At 37.9% G+C, this 15,240-nt stretch overlaps 1 protein-coding gene across 7 annotated transcripts in view; it reads left to right on the forward strand.

The window, feature by feature from the left end:
• The window catches only part of MYRIP (myosin VIIA and Rab interacting protein), a 210,634-nt gene that overhangs the window by 186,940 nt on the left and 8,454 nt on the right, over positions 1–15,240 (forward strand). For all 7 annotated transcript variants that reach the window (XM_059847977.1, XM_059847958.1, XM_059847957.1 and 4 more), the window contains one exon: positions 13,395–13,589. In XM_059847977.1, the coding sequence (XP_059703960.1) occupies positions 13,395–13,589 (195 nt within the window). The remainder of the gene's footprint in view (positions 1–13,394; positions 13,590–15,240) is intronic.

A 15,240-nucleotide genomic window follows, 5' to 3' on the forward strand; every position in this document is an offset into this window, starting at 1 on the left:
CAAGTACTCTTATTCCTTAGGTCCACTTAGGCTTATTCTAGTTTGCTGCATATCTTGACTTGCGTTTTGGGGTATTGTGTGCACAGCAACTCAGCTTTGACAAGGAATGTGGACAACTCTCTAAGGGAAATCTATTTGTCATAATTTGAAAGTTGTTTAGTTCAAATTATATAAAGAACTAATACACTGGGAGGTGAAAACAGGATCAAGTAATCCAGGCAGATAATAGAGGTGCTGTCTAAGAATTCAGGAATGGTGTCACAAAAGCCAGTGCCCATCTGGAGCTGAATGTGTCCAGAGACACAAAGGGGAAAAAAGTCTTCTACAGATCCATCAGCAGCAAAAGGCAGATGAGGGAAAGCTGGGCTCACTACTGCAGTGATCTGGTGACACAGAACATGGGAAAGGCTATTACACAACATTGTTTTCACCTCAGTTTTCTGGGTAAGATTTTCCCTCAAGAATCCCAGGCCCCTGAGATCTATGGGAAAGCCTGGAGCAGTGAAGGCTTATCCTTAGTAGAGGAGGATTAGGTTAGCAAACATTTCAAAAACTGGGATCTACACATGTGCATGGTGTCTGATGGGGATGCACTTCCAAGACCTGAGGAAACTGGCCCATGTAATTGTGAAGTTCATCTTTGAAAGATCATGGCAATCTGAGACATTCAGAGCTATGAATATTGTTTATTTTTGCTTTAACAAGACTTTAAGCAGTCAAATGCTAAGGGAAATGCAAGTCCTGCACGTGGGAACTGATCAGCTTATGCATGTCTGTTCAGTGAAATTGGTGAGACCATTTCTGGAGTGTTGTGTCCTGTTTTGGGCTCCCCAGTACAAGGTGCACATGGACACACTGAAATGAGTCCTGTGAAGGGCCACAGAGATGATTAAAAAACTGGGGCATCTGTCACATGAGGAGAGGCTGAGAGAGCTGCTATTGTCTATCCAAGAAAAGAAGAGAAGGTTTGGGAGAAGCTCTTCAATGTTTTTAAGTATCTTATAGGGGAGAGTAGGGAGTGTTTGTTGTGGGAAATAAAGTGGAAATGAAACTCTTCCCTCTGACAGAAATGGAAGCAGTGGGCACAAACTGAAATACAAAAAATCCCATCCAAATGAAATGCTTTTTCACTGTGTTGCTGTTTAAATACTGGAATAGGTTTCCCAGAAAGATTGTAAAGCCTGTGTCATTGGATATAAGCAGAATCTGACTGGGCAACAGACATGCCCTGGACATGTGCTTTGAGCAGAAGAGTTGGACTAGGTGATCCCCTTACATTCCAAATGTAAGGAGCATGTGACTCCTTGATTCTGAGTTATTTAGCCATGGACTACACAGGAGTGTAAATACCTCTGTTATCATGTGTGCAAATATCTCCATGATGTACACACAACCTTTCCAAAGAAATCACATAAAGAATTTATTGTCAGAGCTTGTTAGCAGTATTTAATTTATTTTTATTTGTTTTCCCGAGACAAAACAGCAATATCACATTATTCAACAGCATATATGGGCTAGCTGGGGTTATAACATTATACAAATGAAATCCAGAATTAAAAGGCTGTAAAGAGGACTTTCTGAAATGCTCCCGTATAGAGAACTGAGCACAGAAAATGATGAATGTGTTTTTGGTGTACTTACTCATCTACATGCATCTACAAAGTAATATTGGCGGGTTTTTTCTCTCCTAATTTTGCTATTTCTTTCAAATTTTTTTGTCAGTTATTTAAAATACAGCAAAGATTAATATCTTTTTCCTCAATAAAATTTTCTTAAGTTTAAAAAAAGAAGGACTTACCATGTTCAGCAAAAAAACAAATGCTTGGAGTTCCTAATCCTTTATTTGATTTGGATTAAAAAGTTCTCTTCATTAATGGTCATAGTATATACTCTTTTTGTCTACAATAAAGAAACCAGAATACTCCAGTACTCTTCATGGTCTGGAATTCAGTGGAATTGGCAGGGAAACCTTCTCCAGGTGTAGAGAAACAAGCTCACTGCTTTCATTCTTATTCTTGCCAAGACTTTCAGTTGTCCTTAAAGGTACTTTTAAATTTTCTGTCATGTGCCTTCTCTCTGGAAAGTTGGCTGGCCAACATCTTACCAGGAAATACTGAAGATGACAGTATATAATACCACCTGGGGCTGTGGCAGTCTAAAATACAGACATACCCAAATTCATAAAAGATGTAATAACTTTAGGATGAGTAGATGTCATGTGAAAAACAAGCATAGAAAACCTATTTTCAGGCAACCAGTGATTTTAGATGCTTTCAAAGCCAGAAGTCCCAATATGCTGTGTCTTTAAAAAGCCTGATTGTTGGAGAATGCACACTTGTAAGGATTTACAGATCTTTCAGTCTAGCACTCACCACTGTTGGTCAGAGACAGCCTCCTGAGCTGGGCATCAGGTTTCAAATTTAATATACAGAAGCATTAGTTCTGCATTGTAGGAGCGACAGTGGGTAGGACGGACGGACAGACGGAGGCGAGAGATCTGTGAAGCCAGGTCTTGGAACTTGCAGTTTATTGCAAAGGGCCTGGGTGCAGGGGCCCTGCTTTGAGCTGCCAGCAGCAGCTTGGAGCAGGCCCGAGAGAGAAGACCCAAAGAGGAGCAAGAGAGAGAGAGAGAGAGCGAGCGAAGAATAAGAGCAAAAGGAAAAGAGGACGGAAGAAGAGTAAAAGAGGACTAAGTTCCTGTTACAATTCAGTATATTTTCTCCTGTGCTGAATATTCTAATTCTCCAATCTAACCGAATATTAGATTCTCCAATCTAGTACAAGATACAAATCCTATAGCATTTACATACAGCCTTTAAGAATCATTACATTACTACACTGTGTTACATTTTAAACCTAAAAACTACTCTTTGGACCGTTTCTGCCAAGCTAGTAGGAGCTGCTCTGACATGTCTGCAAGCAGAGGGTATTGTCAAATCAAAAGGGGATTACCTTCAGTGGCCATACTATTGTTTTCCAGTTGTTCATTAACTAAGGCTTGGTATCTCAAAGCTTGCTTTCAATCTCACTTATAGTTTCCATATTCTCAAAATCTTTTGTCAGGCAATCATATTTTTAAGGCTTTCCTGTTTCATCTTTCCCAATACTGCACCATTAAAATGAGAGCTGGAGTGCCTAGATTCTGCTTTTTGTTCCTGAACATAAATACTATACTTTAGCCATCTTGCTTTTATTTTAGCCATGCTGCTTGTCTTTCTTGGTTTTTAATCTTCTGTTCTCATAAGCTTATTCTGGAGCACTTCAGCGACTTTAAATTGCTGGGAATTTTTAGTTCTTGTACACCTGACCATAGGATAAGACTTAAAAACATGTATTGTTTTTGAATCACTGGAAATTAAGTACCTGGTCCTTATCTGACCTCCACTTGTCTGCACCTTTAAAAACCAGGACGTCTGTTTTAATAGAAACTGGGAATCTCATGTAATCACACATTGAGCTGATGCTTTTAAATTGGTATTTAGTATATTATGATCTGAAGCAGATCGTAATATACAGTGAAGTGGTAAAAGTGGTATTCTTCATGGAGAGTTGGCTGAAGTTGTTTAGCATTTATGGATTCTCAGTTCTCACTTCAGATTGAGGGTTTGAATTGTATGTGTGCCTTTAAGATGCAAATTTGAATATGATGACCTTTGAGTTAATTATTTAGTTCATCTGGGATACCTGAGGATTTAGGTTGGTATTAACTAACACAAGTTAATTTTGAGACTTAGACTTAAATCTTCTTAGATTTTCAGCACCATCATTTTCATTATCCCTTAGTTTGTGATTGCCTGAAATGGTCTTGTGGAGATTCACTGCTCTCATTTTAAAACAAAAATAATCCTGCAGCAGACTTGTTTTTATGGAAAATATTTTGTGCTTCTTAAACTACAGAAGTAATGAATGGTCTTTCTGGGGTATTCAGAGCGCTGAAAAGTCCATTTGTCTTAGTTGTGCAGTGAAAGGCCATGGTTTTCACCAAAAACCATGTTTAGGGTAGAGTTGGCCTTCAGCCCCTCTAAACTTCAGGTGTGAACAAACCAAAATTCAAATTGTGCAACTGTTGTCTTAGTGAAACATCTTGTACTAGCACAACGATTTGCACAATTCTTTCTGTCTTGCTCTTTTTTTTTTTTTCTTGATTGATTGGTTGGTTTTTGCTTTATTCACCCAAACCCTAAATGAATGCCTAAAGAAAAAAAAGCAAAGTGTAAATTCCCTTTGAAGTATCTTAATGGCACTGATCCTGAGAGTGGCAAGCATGATAAATGGGATGTATTTAGTTCACAGTCTCCTCCATCCATTCTCCTTCTCTTTTAATGCTTTCATGAAGATAAATTGACTGGGTCTTTATTTCAACATATATGCCAGAATTACATTCTAGAAGGCTAATTTGGCAGGCTGTAATTTGAATGCAGTCTATCCCTGTGACCACTTTATCAGAAACTATAGAGATTATGTTAAAAAACAGATTAGCCCCTGCCATTTTTCCAAATTGCCCATATAGCATGAAAATTGAAATAGTTGTTAAAACCTTACTTGTGTTTTTTCTTTTTTTCCCCTTCTACTTAGTACTACAACTTTCTTAAGATATACCAATGAGCAAGTGAGTCAAACTTCCATAGTAATGTGGAGTGTCTCTCCTCTTTGCATTAGCTTGATGCAATGTGCTGTGTGCTTAAGGAATTTCTTTAAATCCCTTTATGCAGTTACTTCTGCTCAGAGGATCTTACAACCAAGGCTTAGTAACTTTGTTTAAATCCTGCTGTTGTCTGTTGCCATTACTACATGACACAATAGTTCTTCTTTCTGAATGACAGCCTCTAAGTGAGTTTGTTAAGTAGCACAGTGGGATTCTGTTTCCTAAGTGAAACCTCCCAAGTCTCTTGACAGTATGAATAACAGCATAAATCATCTTTTCATTAAATATTTATACTTCCATCCTTGGGAAACATTTTATTCTTCTTAGGTTTTAAAAAGCTTTATTTTGGGAAAAGCATGAACTATTAATAACATTTTTATGTTGGTTTTTGCCAGAGGTCTATTTCCTTTGTTTCAAGAATACATCTTGCCTTTTTTCACCAGGTAAATTAGCACTGTTCAACTACTGGTATAATGAGATTGAGACTTATTAGGAAATCTGCCTGGCCTCTGTCTTTTTAGCAAGAAGAATAGCCAGTAGCTGTGTATGTGGGTGCATGTTCCTGCAGAAGTGAGAGCCAGCTCCCTGGTGTGTATGCTCTTGGCTGTGCTCAGGGCTGGCCTTGGAGGGGGTGGCCAGGGCTCAGTAAGGTCAGGCAAACGTGGGGCTCACTGGGCACGGTCATTGGAGTGACTTCTGCTCACAGCCTTGATGGAGCTGGGGAATGTCATTGGACATGCACATGCCAGTGAATCTCTCCTGTATAGCACAGAACTGTTGAAGCATCATGGCAGGGATGTCTGGGAGTCTCACACAGCAGTGCTGGAATACCAAGAGTGAGCCTGTGTTTCCTGGTGGCTGGTGTCCTCACAGAAGATGGTGTCATAGTTTTTGTGATCATTATCTTGCAACTCTCTGAATTCCTGGGTACTTTGGCTGGTTTGTTGGTTCAGGAAGGGATTGATAGGAAACTGTCCAGCTTCATGTGCCTAAAAGCTTTACAAGTCTCTGAGTAAAGTTTCTAAAGGAGAATCACATGGACCACTTTGGCCAGAAAGCACAACAGCATAATACAGTAGGTTACTACGTTGCTGCTATTACGGTAGTGCTGAACAGTGCAGCACAATGATATCTTCCTGGGTTAACAGCTTGGAAGGTATTTGTGTGTCTACTGTTTCACATTTTTGTGTTCAAGATGCTCAGATTAATTCTTGTGTTTTCATGGATCAGTGCTTTTAAGATTATGTTAGTTATCAGGGCAGTCTCACAAAGTCCAGGATTGAAAAATGAATGTGGGCAGCATTGTAAAAAGTGAACTTTAAGGTATATGAACTGCAGATCATCTATGCACAGGATTTTGAATGACAGCAGAGAAAAAAATATTGGTTCGGGAAGGTAAAAAGCAGTATGAGACAATAATCTTCACATTGGGCTAATGGATCCAAAGTTTTAAGTTCTCAGTTTACCAAAGTGGTCATGTAAATGTTCAGCTTTAAACTGAGGTTTAAGTGGTTTGCTAGACAAAATTCCCATTCAAGATGTTTATCCTTTATATTTGCTATTATTAATCAGTTTTTAGTATGAAATATCAAGCTGATCCTAAGTTTATTTTGTCAAAATCTGAGTCTTCCATTTCAAGCATTGAGACCATGAACATTTATTTTTTAAAGTTTTCAAAGTGCGCAGTGTTGTTTGTGTACCTCCAATTCTGACACTTTCTGGGCTCAGTACAGTTGTGTAAATATGGATGTAGACAGACCATCTGAGATATCTTAGAGTGTCTCACAGGGCCTTAAGCTGCTAGTCCAGAAGAAATGTGAATCTCCCAGGTCCATGTCATATCAGACAGTGTTGGTTCAAAATCCTCGCACACTTCAAGCTGTTTTAAATTGCACTTTGTCTACCTGTGTTTAAGCAACTGAATCAAAGCCCTGTTAGATCTACTGGTGAAGGGCAGGAGGTGACACTTCAGCTGCCTTCACATGGGGAATACAGTATCTTTGAAAACAGCTTTTTTCTCATAGCTTCAGTTTTGACACCTGCGTGCATGCACAGCCAAGCCAGCTCTTGCAGTGTGCACGCAAGGGAATCTCCTTCAGTTCTCTCCTTGCCAAAGATTTATTTACTTAGGGAGAAAATGTCCAAGCCATTCTACAGATACAGTTACAGAAAATCAGTGAACATTAGTGGAAGGTGCTGGAACGAAATGGTAGGAAAAGATATTATTTTTTACTACTGTTTTGTCTTCTTTTGTAAGGTGCCCCAAGACTTGGAAGTGAAAACTGAGCTCTTTCAGATCTAGCTGAAGAGTTTCAAGGAAGTGCTGCTCCTCAGCTGGAAGATACTTCTGTCACAGCACAGCCAGCAGGGCAACTGTGGTTTTGTCATTATTTCAAGGCAAAACCAGTCAGTTCAAACAGGCCTAAGGAAATTAGGAAGATAACTGTAAGCCTGCTGGCTGGTCACTGGAGACTTGTACTGTGAAGGATTTTACTTGTTTGTTTTGGGACAGTGAGGCTAGGAGAGGGATAGCAGCAAAGAGTGGGAAGTGATTTGGCACAAGGCATCTTGTTTAACTTAGCCCAGGTGTTTCTCACATGGGCATCTGACTGTGGCTTAAGTGAGGTACACACTCTTTGGTAACTACTCTCCAAAGTGCTACCATGTGCACTCCAAAAGTGAAGGTAGCTGGCTTTTCTTCTTCTTCTTAACACTGCTGAAAAAGTGTTTTTTCATTCCTTCTGACACTTTTTGTGATGGTAGAAATAGTATTTTCCCTCTGATTAATTTTATAAACAATTGTGTGATTTGCAATTTCTGTCTCAATGAAATCTGTTAGTCTAACTCTCACAAATAAGATAAAATTAGGCATTGCTTTATTTTAAATATTTTAGTAATAAATGTAAAATGGAAATTTTATGCTATTTTAATCTTGATAGTTTCTTTTTCCTTGCTTTTTATCCTAAACTTCCCTCTAAGTCTGAACCTATATAGTTGTTAACCTCTGTAGCTGTTAATATAACTTTTCTGCCTTTCTATCTAACTGCTTTCCCACTATCTAGGAAAAACAAAAGGCTTTTGATCTTCATTTAAAGCTGCAGTTTTTATCCACTGTATTGCAGCAGGTGAGACAGCTTTGTTTTGTTTGTGTCTTCTTACATCTCTTATGTAGTAAGAGATGCATTAACGTGATATTGAGGGTTTCCACATTTGCCAATCAACATTCTTAAACTCAAAATTTTTTCCTGGAAATATAAGGCCTGAAAAATCATACCTTTTGGCCACAATCAATAATCATTGCAGAAAATTATTTTATAATCACAGTTAACATGTGGAGCAGACTGGCTCCCTTGTTTGGTCTTGTAATGAAAATTTGGTTTTGTCAGTAAAGAACAACAAAGACAAAGATAAGGTGTATGAACTTGCTATTCTCATGTACTCACCGATATTAAGAAATTTTGAAGGAAGTTTTACTAACCATAGTGGTCTTCAAAAATCTTTCTAAGCTCTCAATTTAAAAAATAATCAAAACCCTTAATTCATTGCAGTTTGTACAGTAAGTAGATAATTTCTCACTTTGCTGCTAGTGACTGTTGTTTATCATTCTTCTAGGCAGAAAGAGGCTTTTATATTCTGTACTATTTAAATCTCAGCTTATGAGGATCACATATTAAAAAATATTTTCGTTACATTCCCCGAGCAAATACATGCTTATCTTATATTTTAAAATACCTGCTATTTTTAGTGTCATACATCATTCTCTCAGTTATAAAATAAGAATCACTTTTTTGTGTGTTAGAAGTTGATGCTTAATTTAGCAAGACACTTGTCTCAATTTTTTTCTTTTTTCCTTGCTCTTAATTTCATCCTATGAGTTTTAATCATCTTTTATTTATCTTGATTTTATTTAGTAAAAAATATCAATGGTAACATTAAAGAAAAAGTGTTTTTCCAGTTATGTAATGTCATCAGTATGTGTCCATTGTATATCAGAATCCTGTGCGGATTTTAAGATGGAAATATTTTAATTTCCAACTTAGCCTATAATATTTCACCTCTTGGAAAATCACTTCCATTCTCATGATTATAGGCAACTTGTCTCTAGAAATAAGGCATTAAATATTAATAAGCGTAACATTTGTAACTATATTAGCACAGTGGATTGAATTAGTAAAATGTAATATTCAGCATTACCTACCACAGTCAAAAAGAGAGACTTTATATCTCTGTGTAATACTTCAGAGACTATCAGTAGAATAATAGCTCTCAGCCTGTAAGATAATTTTGCTTTGTTTTTCTAAAGGAATGCCCATAAGTGAAGATATTGATGATAAAGGTCAAGGCAGGAAGTCTTAAACTTGAAGAGAAGAGTAATTCCTTGATATCACAGATTATCATGGTATACTTGTCTGCCATCAAACAGCCAGGCAAAATTTAGCCTTTTTTTCCCCACAGTTTTCATGATAATGAGTGGTTAGGGCTCACTTTTGGGCCAAAGATCTTTTGAAGGTCAGCATTGACAACTGCCACAGATAGTTGGGCATTGATGGCTCTTTCTTCCCACACTGTGACTTGTGTCCCAGATTTTGCTGGCCTGTGAAGGACTTTAATTGGGCTTTTCAGGGCCTTCTCTAAAATCTCAATGAACATTGACCTTCTCAATGAACTCCCATAGGGTTGGGAGATGAGGGAAACAGGTTTGAGGTTTGATTTGTTTTCACCCAGCTTGGATTCAGTCAAGTTACTCTGAAAGGATGAGTTAATCAGTGGCAAAGCAAAACTTACCTTCCCCCCAGCTCCCCTTAACTCCCTATAAATCCCTGTAAAAAGAGGGGTATTGACTGTGACTCAGTGCATGAGATAATGCCTTGACCTGAAGCTAATAATGATTGCACCACAAGTCATCAAGGATGTGGTCAATACTGCCAGGACTGCTAGTGATGGAAAGGTGTTCTTGCTCTACTTCTTGATCTAGCTGTTGAGGTCAGTGTTCTCCGTTGAATTGCAGGTCACCCTTTTGCATGGTCTTTAAAAGAGCCTAATGATGACATCGTAGTGGCAGGAGAGAAGAAAACAATGTCTGAGTACAATGGGCAGAACAAAATAGTGCTAGTGATAGAGACCTGAACTATTTTAAGAGCATCAAAAATAAAAGCCATAATGTTCATGCAAAGGAAAAGATGTGAAAATGTCACAGGCTGCTGAGATGTGTACAAACACTTAAAGCTCACCTGCTATCTTAGCAGTTTGGGTGGTTAATATTACTTCAGCTTTATCATCCTGTTTTCCTTCTGTTTCTTGTGCAAGAATGCAAATGTTGGTCTATAAAGCACTTTCCAGTGTAGCATGCTTGAGTTAAACAACACAGAAAATACTGTCAGCATCAACAAGGAAAGGAAGGAGAGACAACAGAAGAAAAGGGAAGTGGCTAACAGACAACAAGACCACTTTATCTTTACACCACTGAAACTTAATCTTCTCAAAACAGGGATACTTTCCATCTGACAAACAGAAATTACAGTAAAGAATTTTTACAATATATTTGTTATATTCAGTGCAAACATGTATGTATCCTTGCATACACACACATTTTTAGCATTTCATTGGTTTTAAGACTCAATCACAAAGAACTCAGAGAAATCAAGAATGTTCTTTTGACTGTGTTCTTAACATTTGGTGACCATGGATATTAATTATCATAAAAAAGATAAATGCATGTTTTGCTCATTCCCTTAGATGCTTAGTCTCAAATTCAGTAAAAAAAAAAGATTGTCATAACTAGTAGAAACATTCATACTTGGCCTGCTGCATGGATTTGATTTGGGAGTGGTTAATTCAGAAGTAGGGTAGCACAGTTGAAGTCCGAATGCATCCCAGAGTTTTGAGAAGAATGGTTGCACTTAGCTTTCCTGTGCTGGATATTTGTACCAGAGATTGCTTTCTACATCTACCACATCCATTATTAGTTCTCTGGCTCGCTTGACAAGACAACATTCTGTGTCATGGTATGACATCTGTCCCTGTGAATCACTTAAAGGTGTAAGCAATGACCTTTCCTGCAAGGCAAGATAAATCAGACAACCAAGAGGTGTTTGGAGCAATTTGAAATCCACCTACCAGGATGATCTTGATGTCTGTGTGTCTGTGAATTTCAGGTGATTTTTATATGGTCTTGTAAATGCTGAGTTTGACATGGGTGGTCAGGGAAGAGAGAGGTTTGTGAAGTACTAAAACCCTGCAACACATTTTATTTTTTTATTATTGTTTTTTTTTAATTTATTTGGGGTTTTTCCCATGACACATGTTAAATAACTACATCTAGAGTACCTTACTATATTTGCAAACTGACCGTTTTTTAAAACATGAGCTATTTTAACAGCTTTTAGTAGTTGTTCTAAAGGAAGGTAAAACATATGGAAAATCATTAACTGAGTATCCAGCTTTTTACAAATGACATTTCTGCACTTACGGAGGATTAGAGTGGACATTATGAATCATTTCTTCACTGTGAGGTTGCTCAGACATTGGCTTCCTAGAGAGGTAGTCAGTGCCCAACCCTGTCAGCCCTGAACTGGTCAGGTAGCTGGACTAGGTGGTCATTTATCACCTTCCAAATGAAAATCTATTCTATTATTCTATTCTATTCTATTCTATTCTATTCTATTCTATTCTATTCTATTCTATTCTATTCTATTCTATTCTATTCTATTCTATTCTATTCTATTCTATTCTTTCCTGTTTAACTTCTTTTTCCCTATCCATTACCTATTAAGAAGCTAGGGTATTTTTCACTCAAAATCTTGATTTCACAAAGATATCTATCACAGACAACTTTACCTGGAAAACAGAAAAAATATTTTATAGGAATTGGTCTGTGAAAAATGCCAATATGGATTATCATATTGTGGTATAAAAATAACTTTTTCTAATTTAATTTAATTTAATCTTTTTTTGAAAGTCTTCATTAACTACAAAGGATAATAAAAGATTTAAGAAATAATGAACACTAAAGGGAGGCTACAGTTCTTGAAATGGAGAACATACATCAGTGAATATGATGAAGAATATATAGAGTCTGGCCTTCATCCTTTTTTGTTCACTACTCACAGAGTATAAGAACTAGGTACTTGTAGAAGTAAATAATAAAAGAAAGTAGCATTGATTTTTCTCTTCTTTCCTATAAAATTATTGATCTTATTTTAACCTAATTGGCACTTGTGAAAATAAATGGAGAAAAAACAGTATGCTTTTCATGGGGTTCAAGTATTTGTTCCCAGTAAGAGAGTCCCAGGCCTGTTTGGGGCTGTGTTGGCTGTCCTAACAAGCTGAAGATAGAGTGCTGTAGCATACTGTATTTGCTTTGTTCTTCTTCTCTTTAATCTCTCATTCTAATTATTTCTTGTAATTCAGATGAGTAATAGTGCTAAAGATGCCTTAATGTATTGATATACAACAATTGAGCATGTACTGCTAAAAATGTAGCTTTTTAATAGAAGTCTTACCTAACATAAGAATGGACAGCTGATTAAAGGACAGAAATCATGAAAGTAGGTTTCCAATTTAACCCATCAGAAATTGTGGGAATCAAAAGAACATTATTTCTCCTATATCCTGCCTACAGACATTTTTAAAGAGTTATACTCTCCAGTACCATAGAATTTACTGTATAGAATCCAAAGACTGTCCATTTCCTCAGTACTGGTCTGCAGATACTTTGTTTGGGAGAAAATTTAAGGACAGGTGAACCCCTAATTCACATGCATAAGTATTTGCAGGTTTGAGGCATGAATTAAATTTTGGTTTAAGTTTTTCCACACTTTCTTTCAGGCAAAGCAACGGTAAAGGTATTGCACATATATTTGGTGACAGTATTTTTATTGTCTTCAACAAGCTTTGGCTCAGTCTCCAAGCTGTATAGTTTGGATGTTGAGCTTGGTGCTTGAAGGTACATCTGGTGATATTTATTTCCTTCATCAGAAGAAGGTCCTGAAGCTTAAAGCTATGTGAGAATCATAAGAATCAGGACAGTTAATTACAAATTACAAGTAAGGAACACTGATATAAAGGTTTTCAATTGTTTTAAAACAATCTATAAAACTGCATTTTTTTCCTTGGTATCTGATATAATTTATTCCATATTTAAAAAGAGGTAAATTGAAATTAAAAAAAAAAAGGATACAAATGTTTGCACACTTATAGCTCAATCTTTCTTTATTTGGGATGATCATTTAATTCATTGTAAGCATTTTAGTAAAATGCTATCCTTACAGGGCTGCTGAAGATTGCTTTTCCATGTTTGTATCCACAATGAGTTGGCTCTTGTGGATACAGACATAGATGATTGCATATCTCTTTGGCAGTATCCAGAAAGGAAAACTGTGTTTTAAACATGTTTAAAACACTTTTGCAAAACCAGCTTTATGTAGCTCACGTAGAGTTTAAAGCTGGATGTTGTGTACTCATTTGGGATAAGATTTGGACCATCCCTCCAGTAGAATTCTGTTGTAGAAGAATTGCATGTGTTTCTTAGTTTGCATGCTGTAGCAGTGTGGGTATGTGAGAAAGGGAAGGGGGAAAAGGCAAAAAATTCCAATTCCATTACATGGTTCTTGTGTCTGTTTGCAGCAGAGAGCCATGGATATGGTTTTAGCCTGGCTAAAGCTGTGGCTAGTGGAAGGTGATTTATATCTTACCCCTCTATGCTAATTTAATGCTGTTGTTTTCTCTGTCTGTTCTTGTAACAAAATAGAAGTACTCTGCTGTCTCTCTCTGCAACATATCTACAGAAGTCCTGAAAGTCATCAATGCCACTGAAGAACTGATCGCAGAATCCACCAATCCCTGCAACTTCCCAGACAACATTCAGGACAGAGGGAGAGGAGCCCTCCCGCTGGGCACAGATCCTGTCAGACTCGATGAGCAGCTCACCACACTGGAAGAAAATGTAAGATGAATCAGTATGTGAAAGAGTCACATGTGTGAGTGAGTGCACCTGTTTGTGTGCACCATCTGGAAAGGGAAAGCACATGGGGCAGCATCCCTGGATGTTCAAAATTAATTTGGAGTTTTTAAACAAATACACAAATATTAAAAAAAAACATGTTTCAACAGTGCTTAACTGTGTCAGTGGGGGGTTTTTAATATGTACTTTAAATATAGAGGGGAGGAGGAATTGGATGCTTTGGGGTTTAGAAGCTCCCTCTCAAAAGCTCATTTATGCTCGCCACACCTGGCTGAAACCACACATCTCCCAGTCTCAGCACCACCTCATCACTCCAAGGACAGGTGGAAAAAGCATGTCCCCAGTCACACAGAGAAGTGGAGAAGCTTTTCCTCCCCCTACATCTCCAGCACACTGTGCTGCGCACCCAGGAAGCTGGAGCTGCCTCCTGCGCCGTTAGAAAGAGCAGGCTGGAGAATCTGAATTAAACAAACATTTTTTGGCAACATCCAAATCATCCATCCTTTTTCATGAATATCTGCAGGGGAAAGTACAATGCTGAATCATAGAAGGAAGTCACTACTCATTGGAATTTTTTCTGAATCCGATTAATGGAGTTGGTACACTTTCAAATTTCTCTTCTTTCCACATTTAAGTGCTCTTTCCCTTCATTAGGAGCTCTTAAAGATCTCATAGGAATTTGCACTGTCCCTTTATATCATCCTGGTCAATTCAAGAAAACAAATCCTAGTTTTCTTTAGCCCCAGAAAATTTTCAGACAGAATCTTCTCTTAGAGGATAAAATCAGTTTCCTCCACAGAAACACATTTCCACAACAGCCCCAGGCTAAGAACTGGGTGGAAAACACTCTATGGCACTAAAAGCCAGTCCTGGCACTGGACTCTCATGAAATAGTGAAGTATCCTAAAGGTCCAAACACCACAGCATTCATCTGGTAGGGGAGTGAATATAGAATAAAAATCCAAGTGCATGCTGGACCACATCTTCAGAAGAACTAATAAATTCTGCAGGACGAAGAGCAATTTGGGGAAATCTGCTCCCACTTTTTTTTTTCTGTGGAGAACTGTGTTGTAAACTATCTGGGTTTTTTTCCCAATTGTGCTTTGATAATCCCTCCCAGCAATGTGGAGCTTTGGCATCTGTGGTGCTGTGGCCTCTAATCATTCATTTGGGCCAAGCATTTCTCACTGAGCAGACACTGGACACAGAGGCAGAGCATTTCTTGCTTTGGCTTTGCCCTTGCTGCAGCATCTCTGGTTTAGCTTCTACTAGTTCTCTGCAGAATTCACAAGCTATCCATCACAGCCTTTCTGTGTCCCCACAGAACATCTTTCTCTGTCCCACACAGGACATGAAGTAAATGGCAAAAACTTCACAGTTTGAAGATTTCACCATTACACTCCATGGTAAAGAGCCTTTAGAAACGCAGGAAACCATAACTTCTCCCATTGCAGCTGGGGCCATATCTACATGAGCCACATCCTCCTTGCAGCAACTACTGCAAGAGAATCTGGGTGTTTATAAACACTTTGTTCATTTTTGCTCTCACCAGCCTTTTGAGGACTGTGCATGCAACAGCGTGAAGAATCTAGGGCCATCTGTACCAGCAAAAGGTTGGGGTTTTGTGGAAGTT

This window comes from Haemorhous mexicanus, chromosome 1, assembly GCF_027477595.1.
Source record: "Haemorhous mexicanus isolate bHaeMex1 chromosome 1, bHaeMex1.pri, whole genome shotgun sequence".
Taxonomy (NCBI): domain Eukaryota; kingdom Metazoa; phylum Chordata; class Aves; order Passeriformes; family Fringillidae; genus Haemorhous; species Haemorhous mexicanus.